Source organism: Micromys minutus (genome assembly GCF_963924665.1).
Source record: "Micromys minutus genome assembly, chromosome: 4".
NCBI lineage: Eukaryota > Metazoa > Chordata > Mammalia > Rodentia > Muridae > Micromys > Micromys minutus.
In genome coordinates, this window is record NC_137973.1 from 43241166 (window position 1) to 43255066 (window position 13901).

Sequence of the window (13901 nt, forward strand, 5' to 3'; positions counted from 1 at the left end):
TAATGAATTCATCTACCTGCATTTTAACTGTTCAAGCACATAGGAAAATGAGCACTTTCAAGCAGGTTATAGAATGGCCAGTATTAGCAAGCTAGCTAGTGTGGGTGTCATGTTCTTCTTGTCCTGGCCATTATGCCTTGTGCTAGGTGCTTACCCCTTGTGCTAGGTGCTTACCCCTTGTGCTAGGTGCTTACCCCTTCTGCCGTGTGCTTAGTCCTTCTGCTAGGTGCTTACCCCTTCTGCTAGGTGCTTACCCCTTCTGCTAGGTGCTTACCCCTTCTGCTAGGTGCTTACCCCTTCTGCCATGTGCTTAGTCCTTCTTCTAGGTGCTTACCCCTTCTGCTAGGTGCTTACCCCTTGTGCTAGGTGCTTACCCCTTCTGCTAGGTGCTTACCCCTTCTGCTAGGTGCTTACCCCTTCTGCTAGGTGTTTAGTCCTTCTGCTAGGAGCTTACCCCTTCTGCTAGGTGCTTAGTCCTTCTGCTAGGTGCTTACCCCTTCTGCTAGGTGCTTACCCCTTCTGCTAGGTGCTTACCCCTTCTGCTAGGTGCTTACCCCTTCTGCTAGGAGCTTACCCCTTCTGCTAGGTGCTTAGTCCTTCTGCTAGGTGCTTACCCCTTCTGCTAGGTGCTTACCCCTTCTGCTAGGTGCTTACCCCTTCTGCTAGGTGCTTAGTCCTTCTACTAGGTGCTTAGTCCTTCTGCTAGGTGCTTACCCCTTCTGCTAGGTGCTTACCCCTTGTGCTAGGTGCTTACCCCTTCTGCTAGGTGCTTACCCCTTCTACTAGGTGCTTACCCATTCTGCTAGGTGCTTACCCCTTCTGCCGTGTGCTTAGTCCTTCTGCTAGGTGCTTACCCCTTCTGCTAGGTGCTTACCCCTTGTGCTAGGTGCTTACCCCTTGTGCTAGGTGCTTACCCCTTCTGCTAGGTGTTTAGTCCTTCTGCTAGGAGCTTACCCCTTCTGCTAGGTGCTTAGTCCTTCTGCTAGGTGCTTACCCCTTGTGCTAGGTGCTTACCCCTTGTGCTAGGTGCTTACCCCTTGTGCTAGGTGCTTACCCCTTCTGCTAGGTGCTTAGTCCTTCTGCTAGGAGCTTACCCCTTCTGCTAGGTGCTTAGTCCTTCTGCTAGGTGCTTACCCCTTCTGCTAGGTGCTTACCCCTTCTGCCATGTGCTTAGTCCTTCTTCTAGGTGCTTACTCCTTCTGCTAGGTGCTTACCCCTTCTTCTAGGTGCTTACCCCTTCTGCTAGGTGCTTACCCCTTCTGCTAGGTGCTTACCCTTTCTGCTAGGTGCTTACCCCTTCTGCTAGGAGCTTACCCCTTCTGCTAGGTGCTTAGTCCTTCTGCTAGGTGCTTACCCCTTCTGCTAGGAGCTTACCCCTTCTTCCAGGTGCTTAGTCCTTCTGCCATGTTCTTACCCCTTCTGCTAGGTGCTTACCCCTTCTGCTAGGTGCTTACCCCTTCTGCTAGGTGCTTACCCCTTCTGCTAGGTGCTTTTTGGATGTTTATTCTTTACTCTCCCTCAGGTACTCCGAGGCTAATACAAGCAGAGGTGTCTCCAGTTGTGAATCAGTGCTACATTCTTCTCTACTGGGGGACCCCATCACATTGCCTCTCCTCTGTGCAATCTCCCCGCCTTTCTTTAAGGTGGCCATAGTCACTGGCCTCCCTGGTCCGTTTTATGACTTGGTATTGCCCGTGTGATGTGTGGGGCAGCTATGGACATGTATTAAAAACTCCCAAGTCCTTTTAGCCATTCAGAACTTTCCTTCATTTCTGTAAGATCACATCAACATCTGTGACCAGACAAGAACCCAGGCCATGCCTCTGGGAAGTGAGCTCGCTAGCTAGCAGCGGCTCCCCGGGAGCTGTAATGACATTGCCTGCCACAGCCTCTGCAGCTCTCTGGGCTGGAGCTTGGAGGAATTCTTGCTCCTTTCCTGATGCTCAGTTGAATTCTTATTACTGACCTTGTTTAAAATTGCTCCATACTCTTTGTAGCTTGAGTCTCTACCCCTAGCTTAAAGGCAGGGTGTATGTCTTGCACATATCACCTTTGCAGAATGGGTTCTTTTACAGTTAGGAATTGACAGTTGCGTTTCTTGTTCAGACTATTCTCCCAGGCCTTTGGACCAGGGTGATGGAACCCTGTGTAAAACACGATTCTCACAGTCCTTTAGTCGGTGTGAGAACATTGGTGCTATTGTTCTTGCTCTGCTTCCTTCCACCTAGCTTTTAGTAGGAAGCATTTAATTCTGAATACCCTCGAGTAAATTATAACATTCAGAATATTATATTCCTTCCTGGTCTAAAGCAACAGTTTCTAATCTGTGAGTCATAACCTTTCGGGGGTCAAACAACCCTTTCACGGGGAATTGCTTAAGATCATCAGAAAACACAGGTATTTGCTTTATGATTTATAACAAAGTTAGGTTAGTAGCAAAATTGCAGTTATGAATTAGCAATGGAATAAGTTTATTGCTGGGGGTCACTGTAACATGAAGAGCGGTATTAAAGGGCCACAGCATTAAGGAGGTTGAGAATTGCTGTTCTAAAGGTAGGATTCTGGGTCCCGGAGCACAGTAGACAATGTGCTTGGTTCTGACCTGGTATGGCAAATGTCAGAGGAGTAGGAGAGTGGGCTGGAGGGACAGAGTGTAGGAACCCTAGAGTGTGCTTCTCAGCAGCTGCAGTTCCTTGTAAGGGGAGAGGTGAATGTCCAGGTGGGGGCGGGGTTATGACGGTTGGAGACATGATTCAGCTTGTGTGGTAGCCAGGTAGAGGGTGAATTAGTGGGAGATGAGCTAGAAGTCAGAGACAAACTGGCCGTTGTTCTAGCACAGGAAATGAGGAGACAAGAGGCCCAGGGAGAGAGAATGGGGTTGTGTCTGAGGGCAGTTCACTGAGCAGATTAACAACGCTTGGATGTCCAGCTCCGGGAGGGAGAAGAGTGAGGTTTGTGGGGAGGTCACTGAAGGAAGTAGGTACTAAGGGAATGATGTCCATCTTTTGGGGTGTTTGGAGGTAGAGGGCCAAGGGTGACAAGGCAGAGGGTAGAACCATACTTGCACAGAAGTATCTCCTGAGACAAGTATATTCCCAGATTGCTCCATCTTACCTTCACAACATACTTGGGTCACAGGTAATGTTTTTCTTGAGATTCCACATATGAAGGGGAGCAAAGTCACTGTTCCATTCGAACCCATTCAGTGGGAGGAGGATGCTGAATCTGAACTGATAGAGCCCTATTCCCAGAAAGCTCACACAAGTCTAGGGTGCGCTCTTCCTAAAGGAGGTTGTTACTCTTCATAAGCTCGATTATGGTGATTCAAAAAAGAGAGGGAAAAAAACTTTTTATTTGTGACCATTATTGAGGTCAGCACATGCTATGAAATTGACCCATTGAAGTTATACAAATACACCTTTCTCAAGAACAATGGAAACTCACTTCCCAAGTTTTATAATCTTGATCAGAAAGGATGCTTGTCTATCTCCTCTGGCTTTATTTTTCTGCTTAGCACATGGTGATGGCTCAAGGAGCATTTTTTTTTTTTTCTGACAGCATCCTGCAGGCAAACATGATAAGGCAACAGCCTGTGTTCACGGAAATCTCTGACATGTGTGGCTGGAAGTGACACCGAATTGCAGTGTATCCTAATGGGGTAATTTAGGCTGAGACATTGGAATTGCAGAGAAAATTAATGTAGTGAGTTCTGATTTCCTAGGAGACTGAAGGTGAAATATATTGCTAATCTGCAACTCACCATCTGGCTGGGTTCAGAACTGGCCTCATTGTCAAGAATCTGGAGTCAAGGGTAACATTCCAGTTTTTTGGCTCCTGCAGATCGCAGCTGCCTTCTTCACTGCCAGTGCTTTTGTCTGAATCCCCCAGAGCAGCGCCCTGCAGCCCCTACTCCCAGTTACCTCTTTTAGACTCCGTGATTGTCTCTATTCCATAGGGCGTTTGACCTGGGACTGCAGGAGCCTTGATGTCACACCTGGGTCTCAAGCCACAGCTGCACACTTGGGCTGTGGGGCTGCGATGCTTTATAGCCCGTCTGAACCACTAAGCTAGTTGTGCACACATCACACAAGCCTGAAGTCCCTGGTTGCTCCTGCACGGCTCATCCCAGTGTAAAAATCACTGCTTCAGGAATTCTTATTCAAACCAGCTACTGAGTCAGGTTGTAGGTTGAAAGAAAATGTTAGAAAAATGAGGAAGGTACATTCACAAACAGGTTTTTTTTTTTTTTGGTTGATATGCATGTTGGACCCTATAGTTTCTTTCAGGTCTTCATATTCTCTTGGATTTTGTCATCCTTAACTGGAGACCACCCAAGGAACTTTAGCAGTGCTTCTGCAGAAAGGGCTTGCTTTAGTTGTATGTTACAACAGGAACACTAATGTGCCAGATAAGTAAAGAGTGGTATCTTGTCAGGGGTCTCTCAAAGAGAATAGTTTATGGGAAGCTGGTCTCTATTCTGTATTGCACTTTGCTTCACGTAATACCTTTTAAACTGACAAACCGAGCGTTCAAAATAGCTCCGAACAATGAAAAGTCATTGTCAAACAGAAGAGACAGGGACCTGACCTGTTGTGTACTGGCTTAAGGGTTGAGAATCAGGGCATTTCTTTCCCTCCCTACCATTAACTCTCACTGTGAGGTCCTTCTTCACTGCGTCATCATTTCTTCATGTGTGCTAGGCTAGCCCTTTACACATCCCGACTTGAGTGATCCCGGATCTTCAGTATTGTTTTCAGGGCAAACATTCTTCTTCCACTCACGGAGTCGGGGGGCAGCAGATAGTTTATGTCCAGTGACTCTTAAGAGAATCAAACTAGGAGGAGGCAGTTTGGGTTGCCTGCCCTGGCTGTATCTGCCGGAGAGTAGAGTAATTAATTATCAGTGGAATGGCTGGCTGCATCCTCACATGTCCCTCTAGAGCGTGTCTCAGTTCACGTGAGCAGTTTAAAAAATGCTCCTCTTCCTCTCACGCTCAGGCATTCATTTTACCAGCTTTCCTGCCACAGAGCCTGCATGTAACTGAGTGCACATGTGGTGAGGATGCTGGATGCTGGCTTTGTTCTAGAGCACTGTAGCCACTCACTCATGGGAAAAATGTCAAAATCTTTACCTATGCTGGAGTGTCCCGTGGCATCAAGATGGATAAAGTACATCTATGCACGACTGCGTGTCTGTGATTGATCACCAGTGACGAGGCCCGACTGCATGCTTTAGAAAAACCCTAGAAAGATTTTGAAAACAGCTTTATAATAAATCTGTTTTTGAGACAGGATCACATTCTGTAATCTACATTTCTTTACAACTCATTAACTTAGGAAAAAATCCTTGAGTTCTTTTGAGGAAAGATTAAAAGCTGATTTTGAAATTTTTAAATAAACTGATTAAGTTCCAGGGCAGAACTGTAGCCACAGTCTAAGAGAGGATGCATGAGATTCAGGTTGGATGGGAGAGGATCAGAGAGAGAAGGTGCCTTGGAAGCTCAGGCTGCCTGTGGAGCTCTGGTGACACCTGAGCAAAGCTACTTGGGCCTCTGATCTAGGTTTTTCAGGCGTGTGTCAGAATGGAAACTCCTATTTGCCTGGTTCCTCTTCTCTCCGGAGCCTGCGTGATGCTCAGCCAAGGCTCCTAGGAGCATCTCATAACTCACCTCATATGATCTCACCGTGGCCGCCTCAGAGCACCATCGAGAAACATCCCGTATGAATTTTGGCCCCTGGCTGCTCCACATGACTTCCTGTCCCCCTGTCCACTCACTCACCAATGCCATCAGCCCTGTTCTCTGTTCTCCAGAATGTTCTCAATGGTCCTATTGCTTCTGGCATGTGATCTCCAGCTTAACATGGGAACGAGAAGCCTTGCTCTATTTTCCCACCTCCCTCACACAGTAGGTCTAATTAGTGTTAGCCCAAACATAACCCTGACTTCTTTACACATTTGTCTCCTTTCCCGGGGAGATAGAGAATGTGGGTCCGAGAGGTCGGTCAGGATGTGATAGTCAGGGCGTGGGGTCACCGTGTCACCTTGTTGCTGTGTCCTTATCTGCCTCACATTCCTCTCTGCTAATTGATGTCCACAATTTATTATTTTGAAATAACCATTTACAAATCAACATAGTTCATGGTACAAGACCTTTATGGTGTCTTTTAGTATTTTGTTGTTGTTGTTTTATTTATATCTTATTTTATTTTATCTTTTTAATTTAATTTTATTCTATTTTATTTTATTTTGTGGTATTCTTGCCTGTGTGCTTCAGAAGGGCAGACCAGGCCAAGAAATCCATATAGGGGATTTGAAAATCTGGCACTGAGCCATACTGATACAGAGGAGGATGCTTCTAACCATCGAACTGAACTTGGGGACCCCAGTGAAGGAGCTAGAGAAAGGCCTGAAGGAGCTCAATGGGTCTGCAACCCTATGGGAAGAACAACATTATTAAGGAACCAAGCCCTCCAGAGCCCCCAGGGACTAAAACACCAACCAATGAGTACACATGGAGAGACCCATGGCTCCGGGTGCATATGCAGCAGAGGATATCCTTCATTCTCTGGAGTGGATGAGAGGAAAGGACTGATCCAGTGAAGAGTTTTTTCCCAGTGTAGGGGAACACCAAGGCACTGAAAGGGAGGTTAGGAGAGGGAGTGCCTTCATGGAGACAATGGGAGGGGGAGGAGGAAGGGGATTAGCCGAGAGGAGATAACATTTGAAATGTAAATACAAAGAATAACCAATAAAAAAAAGGGGGGGGGGTGGAACACTAGACAAAGGAAAGAAAAAAGAAAATCTGGCACTGATTTGTGTACTTGTTTGTTCTCAGTCTGTAAGCTCTGTCTTAATAGAGTAGACGTTGTTCTAAAAACACCGCATTGACTAAACAGCCTTTATTTGTTTTGGCTAAACTTAATATTAGAATGATGTGTATGTTAAGTGGATACACACGTAAAGGAGGGGCCTCCCAGACTCATTGTAAGATCACCATGCAGTCTTTCCATCCTCATGTCCCATGAATTTATCTGTGTTAACATCTGATATTGAACATAATAAATAACCATCCATAAATCATAGGGGTTGCTTAGCCAAATTTTCAAAGTGCTTAAGGCGATCAGTAGAATGAAGGTTATAGACTATCGTCTGGCTCCCTCTGGTGGTGGATGTTTACATGACACATCAAGCTGTATGTTTCCTGTTTGGATTTTAGTTCCAGCTTCCCTTCAGTAGCAACGGGGGAGACAACATGGGTAGGGAAAGACTAGATATTCTGAGTGCATTAAGATGCACACAGTAATAATATTCTACTGCTGTGTTGTTTGTTTCTTGCTAAGAGGGTCTAAGACCACAGCACAGCATACAGCACAACCAGAGGCAAGGTGTGCTCAGGGGTCCTATAGTATTGCTCATCCCAATGGTGTGAGTCTCAAACCCTACTTTAACCAGAGGTCTGACAACTACTTGGATTATTCCAGAAGTCTTTCCAAACCTAGACTTTTCACTTAGAAACATGTAATTTTGGTAACTTCAAATATGAGTTCCTTTTCTTTTCTAGTGTCTCAGAAGGTTAAACTGCAGAGTTTGGGGTCACTTGCTTTGCTCCCCAGGTCTCCAGGTCTCTTGCTTCATTTTACCCCTAGGAACCATTAAAAGCATCCCCTACCCCTATGCTCTTGCTACAGATGATGAAGCAGTGTTTGGTTTATTAAGTTAACAAGCCTATATACACGTCACTTGGAACATGATGTTTTGAGCTGCATATGCATTGGGGAGTATTTAAACAGGATGGACTAATGTGTGTCCCTTTTGCTTTCAGTTTTTCAGTGCTAATATGCCACACCGATTTCTTTCCTAATTTTCAAGAATCCTGGACAATAGGGTATTGCTATTTATAGTCAATATATAATTACAATTTTTCATGTAGTTAATTTTATTTTCCATAATAAAACCTCACGAACATTTGATGAACATCCCCCCCCAATAACTTTATGCAGCATTTAATTAGCTATTCTTATTTATGTTTGATGGAGGTAAGTTCACCTGAGTGAACAAGGCTCCCAATAGGCTCACTCCTGAGCCAGGAGTTTTGAGACCCCATCCATGGGTCTGGTACCCTGTAGAGGTTCCTTTGAGGAATGGAGACCTTTGCTCACATTTTGGTCCAGGAGCTGAGACTTTTTAGATGGCTACTAGGTTCTATCCAGACAGATGCGTCTTCTCCCACTGCCTTTCTTATTAAAAAAGAATCACATAGCAGAACCTCTTTTGTTATGTTTATTTTTGAGAGTTTGAGCCATCTTGTTTATCATAAAAATGCAGGTAATGAGAAAATGCATTCTAGATCTAGCTGGTTTACTCATTGAGTCTCGGTCAAATGATTGAAGAGACGTAAAATTGCTACGTGTAGATGCTAAAACTGTCAGCAGGGGCCCACTTGGGCTTGGGACATAATGAACCTGAACCCATTAAGCAATTTCTTTAAAGTTGGTGATTATAAAGAACTGCTCTCTTCGAGCCATTTTACATGTACTGTGTTATTTAATCCCTACAACGGTCTAATGATCATTGGTTATTCTTCAAAGACCTATCTAGAGGAAGAAGCCAAAACTAGTGAGTTTAGGCTGTTGCTTAGAATTAACTGGCTAATGAATGTGAAACCCGGTTTTGATTGTGTGTGACGAGGCTCAGGAGCTGGAACCCTCAATCATTTTGCTGCTCAGTGATGCCTGCTGAGCTGTGGAGGTATGGGGTGTCTGTGTGGTGAGAAATGTAACAGGGACGTGATGACTGAGAGCTTAGAATCAGGCCAGGTCAACCGTGGAAATAAAATGTATGATTTAAAAAAAAAATATTTTAGCCCAAATAGCCTCACGTATCTAGTGGGTACTACTACATTGAGAAATACAGATTTATTTGATTTTTAAGATATTCCAGTATAAGGCACTAGATGTTTGGGGTCAGTGTATTTAACTCCCTGATCTATTGGAAGGGGACTGTCCCTCACACTTACTGGTCATTTGACTTAAGTCATGAAACTAAAAGAAAAAGAATGCAACAGGTATTATCCAAGCTTTTAAGCTTCCCAGTCGTGACTCCTGCCCGTTTTACACCTTTTGAGTCTATAAACTTATATATTTTCATCATTGTTTATATTGAATGGGAAAAGTGTCCAGCCTTATTAAGTACATTCTCAATGAACGTTTTCTTCTTTTTCCTTCAGGTGATAGAAACTTTATCTCGGTTATCCCGAACACCAATAGCATTGGCCACAGGAATCAGGTACATCCATGCTTTGTGCTTCCTGTCTGCCCTGTAGCTCAGTGCAATGTTATTTCCTGAATGGTTATTGTTTGCAAAGCTCTTCATTCTTGGTATGTTAAATGTCACATACACATTCAAGATTTTTTGAGCAGTTAAGAACTTTTATTCATAGAATTGAATGAGACATGGCGGCTGAACATTGTTCTCAGTTTACTGGTGACCGTCACTGGTTATGGCTCTGTAAAAAAAAAAAGTTCCTCAGCATTTCTATATGTATAATTCATTAATACAAATGCAAATGTTTTAGTACATAAATATTTAAAAGTATAATGTATTTGGTTCCTGTAGAAGAGACCATAACAATAACTCAAAACTTTTATGAGTTTGAGGAACAATCGGCCAGACAGTAAATGGCAGATACCCAACGATGTGCTGAAGGTTGGGGAAGACAGGAAGACTCAGGAGTAGGTTGTTTATCTGTGTCATCTCTATGCAGTGGAGCATAGGACAGGTGGTAAGCACGGGGGCAGAGATGTGTTTGTTGTTCTAGCTTTGTCTGTCTTAGATTCTGTAAAGAATATAAGAAACAGGAAACAGAGGTGATGTAGCCAGGCCGCCTGGATATAGAAGTGTTAGTTCATACCTGATTTCCAGAGCAAGGCTTTGCATTCTGGTCTCCATCCATGACAGTCAGGGCTTTGTCAGCCTCTAGCAACGCCTTTTGACTTCATGCTTGTGTGCCCAGGTCGAATCATGTTCTGAGGGTGGGAATCTGAGTGTGTCTCAAAGGATTTCTGGGTACAGCCACCGTGGTCTCAGGGAGGACATCCTGAGGACCCTTTCTCAGAAATGGGCTACGATTTGATCAGTTTTCTATTGAAATAGGCTTTCATCTGGCTTACTCTATTCCTTCTAACTGCTCTCCAGTAGGGAGAGGCCGTCCCTGTCTGCATATTTGTGTGTCATTATGTGTAAGGAGTGGATGTGGAAACAGGAATGGCCTGCTTTGTATGTGCTTTTGATTCTGAAAGCATGCCCGACCCAAGTCTCTTTTCCTTTAAGAATTTTCTTGTCACATTTATAGTACTGCGTTTGAATTTACAAAAGCCCAATAAAATGTGCCTATGGTACAAAAGAACAGTCCTGAAAGATTGGTTACACATATTTATTTATTTGAAAAAAATGTAGGTTCCTGTGCTATCTCAAGTATTAAATTAATTTATAATATATTTAAAGTTAAAATAGTTTTAAATAATAAAATGTAACAAAAAGTCTGACTTTCAGTGAAACTCTTTGGTATTATTTTGATGGATCCTTTTTATAAAACTAAGAGTAACATCCTTAATTTCAGAGAGTGGAGCATTTGCTGTTACAGTATAATTGCTATGGTAACTTTCGCAGGTGGACTTTTAAAGCATTATTTTGGTCATAAGGAAACATGTGATGGAGCCAGACAAAGATGCCAGATGTTAGGAGTGAAAAAAATTAGAATGTGATTGTTTTTAACACGGGACCAAAAAAACTCTCTAGTGTCTTTAGAGTCTGCAATGTCTATTTCTCCAAAACCCGGAGAAAAACCCAAAACAAACCAAAAACAACTTAAATACTCTGATATCTGATTAGGGAAATCTGCCAGGGTCAAAGTCATATGTATGATGCCTTTGTCTTCTAATCATCTTCATCCTCGGTGATCAGAGCTCTGAAAGACAATTTACTGTCAGTCTTTGTTAGATCAGCCCTTACATCCGGAGTGAGGGTGCTGAAGGCAGGGGCATGGCCAAGGCTGCTCACTCCCTGACCGGCTTTGGGTCGGTGACAAAGGATGACCTGCAGGTATGTGGCAGGCAGAGAGCCAGGTAATCACATTAGCACATCTGCAGGGACTCACTCTAATGCTGGAGCTGATTTAGGGTAGCAGGTGTGACAGTCTCTCCAGGGGAACCCCAGGCACAGCTGCTGGGCAAGCCCTTCTGGGGAAACCCTGGAAACCATGAAATGTGATGACTGGTTTGAGGGGCAGTGAATTTTGCTCTTTAATTAGAGGTAAATGTTCATTCTGAATGCTCACTCCCCCGTGTTTCTCCTTCCTTCCTAGGCCATTCCCCACAGAAGAAAGTATAAACGATGAAGACATCTACAAAGGCCTTCCTGACTTAATAGAGTACGTGGGGCATGTTTAGTACAATTAAGCCACTGCACGATTTGGACGCAGCATAGATGTGAACTATAACAAGCTCTCTGCTGTGTGAAAGTGAGGCACTCCGAGAATTATCTACCCTTAAAATGATGATACAAAGTTTCCCAAGAAATATGCTTCAAACTGGCTTTTAGTTCTTGCTCTGCGTTCCCATGAAGAGAAACTTACTGCAGAGAAGTAAGACCTTGAAGCTTCTTAAAGGCACAATACAGACACAGATAAAGCTGGAATCACACAATTAGGGAATAATAAAAAAGGAAATAAAGTTTACTGGAGTTTTAGGACAGAAGTGTGTGCATTTCAGTCAGCACCAGGAAGGATGGATGTGGCTGGAGTTATTCACGGAAATGTCGGTAGATGGAGCTAATCCTGAGCAGAGGATCCTGCAGGCTTTATTACTTAATAGTCAGGAGAGGCAGAAGGTCTTGCAGCTGATTATTTTCTGCTGATTGAGTGGCTTTTGCAGCTTATGAATAGATATAAGGCATGATCCTCTCTCCTCAAAGACCTTATGATATAGATCATGCGTGTTTGCACAGAATTATAAGAGATGGATTATGCTCCAAGGGCAATTCCTGGAATCTGTGAGCATCCACAGCCCAGCACTGCTGTTTTATTCGCTTGGATTACTGGTGCCTCACCAGTCTCTCTTAGGTGCCCCTTCACAGAGAGACCTTTCCTGGGGAAAATAGCCACCACTCCCTTACCTTATGCTCTGTTTTTAGTCCTTATTTCTGGCTAAGACAATATTGGCTCCCTACACGTACTTCCTGTGTCTTCATTCCAAGTCAGCGACACAGAAACTTCTTGTGTGTCTGCATTCTTAGAGCTTTAAACTGTGGTGAGCTGGAGAGGTGGCTCAGTGGTTCATGCAGCTGGGCAAGTGAAAGGATCTGAGTTTGGATTCCCAGAACCCCTTTGAGGTAGTAGTGGTTAGGCATAACAGCTTGCCTGCAATTCTAACCTTGAAAGGCAGAAACAGAAGATTCCTCTACAGCAAACTGGATAATGAGACTAAGCAGATGGCTGAGCTGTGGATTTGATTGAGTGGTTCTGCCTCAATGAAGAAAGTAGAGGAGCAGTCAAAGGAAACCCCAGACATCAACTTCAGGCCTAGACATAATCTTGCATTTATTCACCTGCACGCATATGCCCACATATGCAAATTTTATTCCACACACCTATACATGACAAAAGGAGAAAAATAAGAAGTGACTACACTGTATCTGATGTACATAAATAAGCCAAAAGGACATTAGACATCTCATCTTTGCCAGACACTGTGTGTTAGGGTTGGGCTATCTAATCATTCAATAGTGAGAGTGTGCTGTGTGTTCATTTGTGTGCTAACATGTTCTGGGCATCATCTCATGTGTTAAGTTCCCACTGCTATAATCTATATGGAAAAAACCCCCAAATTTGTACACAAAACTAACTTGTTAGAGATAACATCACACAGAGTTGTCTTTGAATCCAGATGTTTCAGACCCTGGAATTAGGATCTGGTCCTAATCACTGTCCTGGGACCAGATGTGTGTTGGTTTGGTGTTCCGGATGCTACCAGCCATAACAATGGGCAGCCAGTAGCTTTTTTTTTATTTTATGTGGTATTTGGAGTGGCTTTGAAGTCATATATTTTAAATATCCTGTGAGGATAGTTTCTTACTGATTCCAAACTTCAAAGAACTCACTGTCATTAAATAAGATGGGTGCTGGTTATCTGATTAACTTAGAAATGGTCTTTTAGAAAATAATTATAAGGTTACTGGTCTTGTAATCAGATCCCTAGAAGAACATAATCTGTATAGAGCTGTGATGATGCTTCTTTCAAGTGTGGTCACTAATACCCATTACTTTTTTATATAGTCTTTGCCGATCTTTTTCTGCTTAGTAGTGTGCAGTGAGATTTGGTTTAAGGGAATGTTAGGTGTCAGGTAGGAGGGGGCATTCCATCCAAAGTGTCAGGGGACAGATGTCACAGTCCATTTGGCTTCTGGCCAGAGCCTGGAGCCAGCCTCTTCCGAAGTTTGATTATTTTTGTTAGCTCTGTTCTGATTTCAGCTGACTTCCCTACTCTTTGATGGGTCACACAAAATGCCCAGACGCAGGACAATCAGGACTCCATAGAGAGACTCCATTCTCAACCCTCTCTCAAGACAGAGTGGAACAAAGTGCTCAGACCAACCTAACTGTCCCACTGTTTCCTATCCGGAGTCCACCAAATGCTCTGCCATGGAAATCACAGAGCAGCCAAAATGGTTTGACCCATTGATGTTTATCTCAATGTTGAAAGGCATATTTCATTATTTCTTCTCTCTCCCTAGTTCCAGAGGGTCTCTGTGTCTGATGTCACGATCCTGACTTTTCCTGGCTCCCCCTCATAACCTTTACTCTTGATGTAGCTCTCAGCCTCTGGTTCCCTCTGTCTGCAGTCTTC

The 13901-nt window shown here is 43.8% G+C and overlaps 1 protein-coding gene across 2 annotated transcripts in view; it reads left to right on the forward strand.

Moving 5' to 3' along the window:
* Window positions 1-13901, forward strand: part of VAV3 (vav guanine nucleotide exchange factor 3) — a 315096-nt gene that overhangs the window by 127537 nt on the left and 173658 nt on the right. For both annotated transcript variants that reach the window (XM_080916200.1, XM_080916201.1), the window contains exons 3-4: window positions 9227-9285; window positions 11363-11428. In XM_080916200.1, the coding sequence (XP_080772326.1) occupies window positions 9227-9285; window positions 11363-11428 (125 nt within the window). The remainder of the gene's footprint in view (window positions 1-9226; window positions 9286-11362; window positions 11429-13901) is intronic.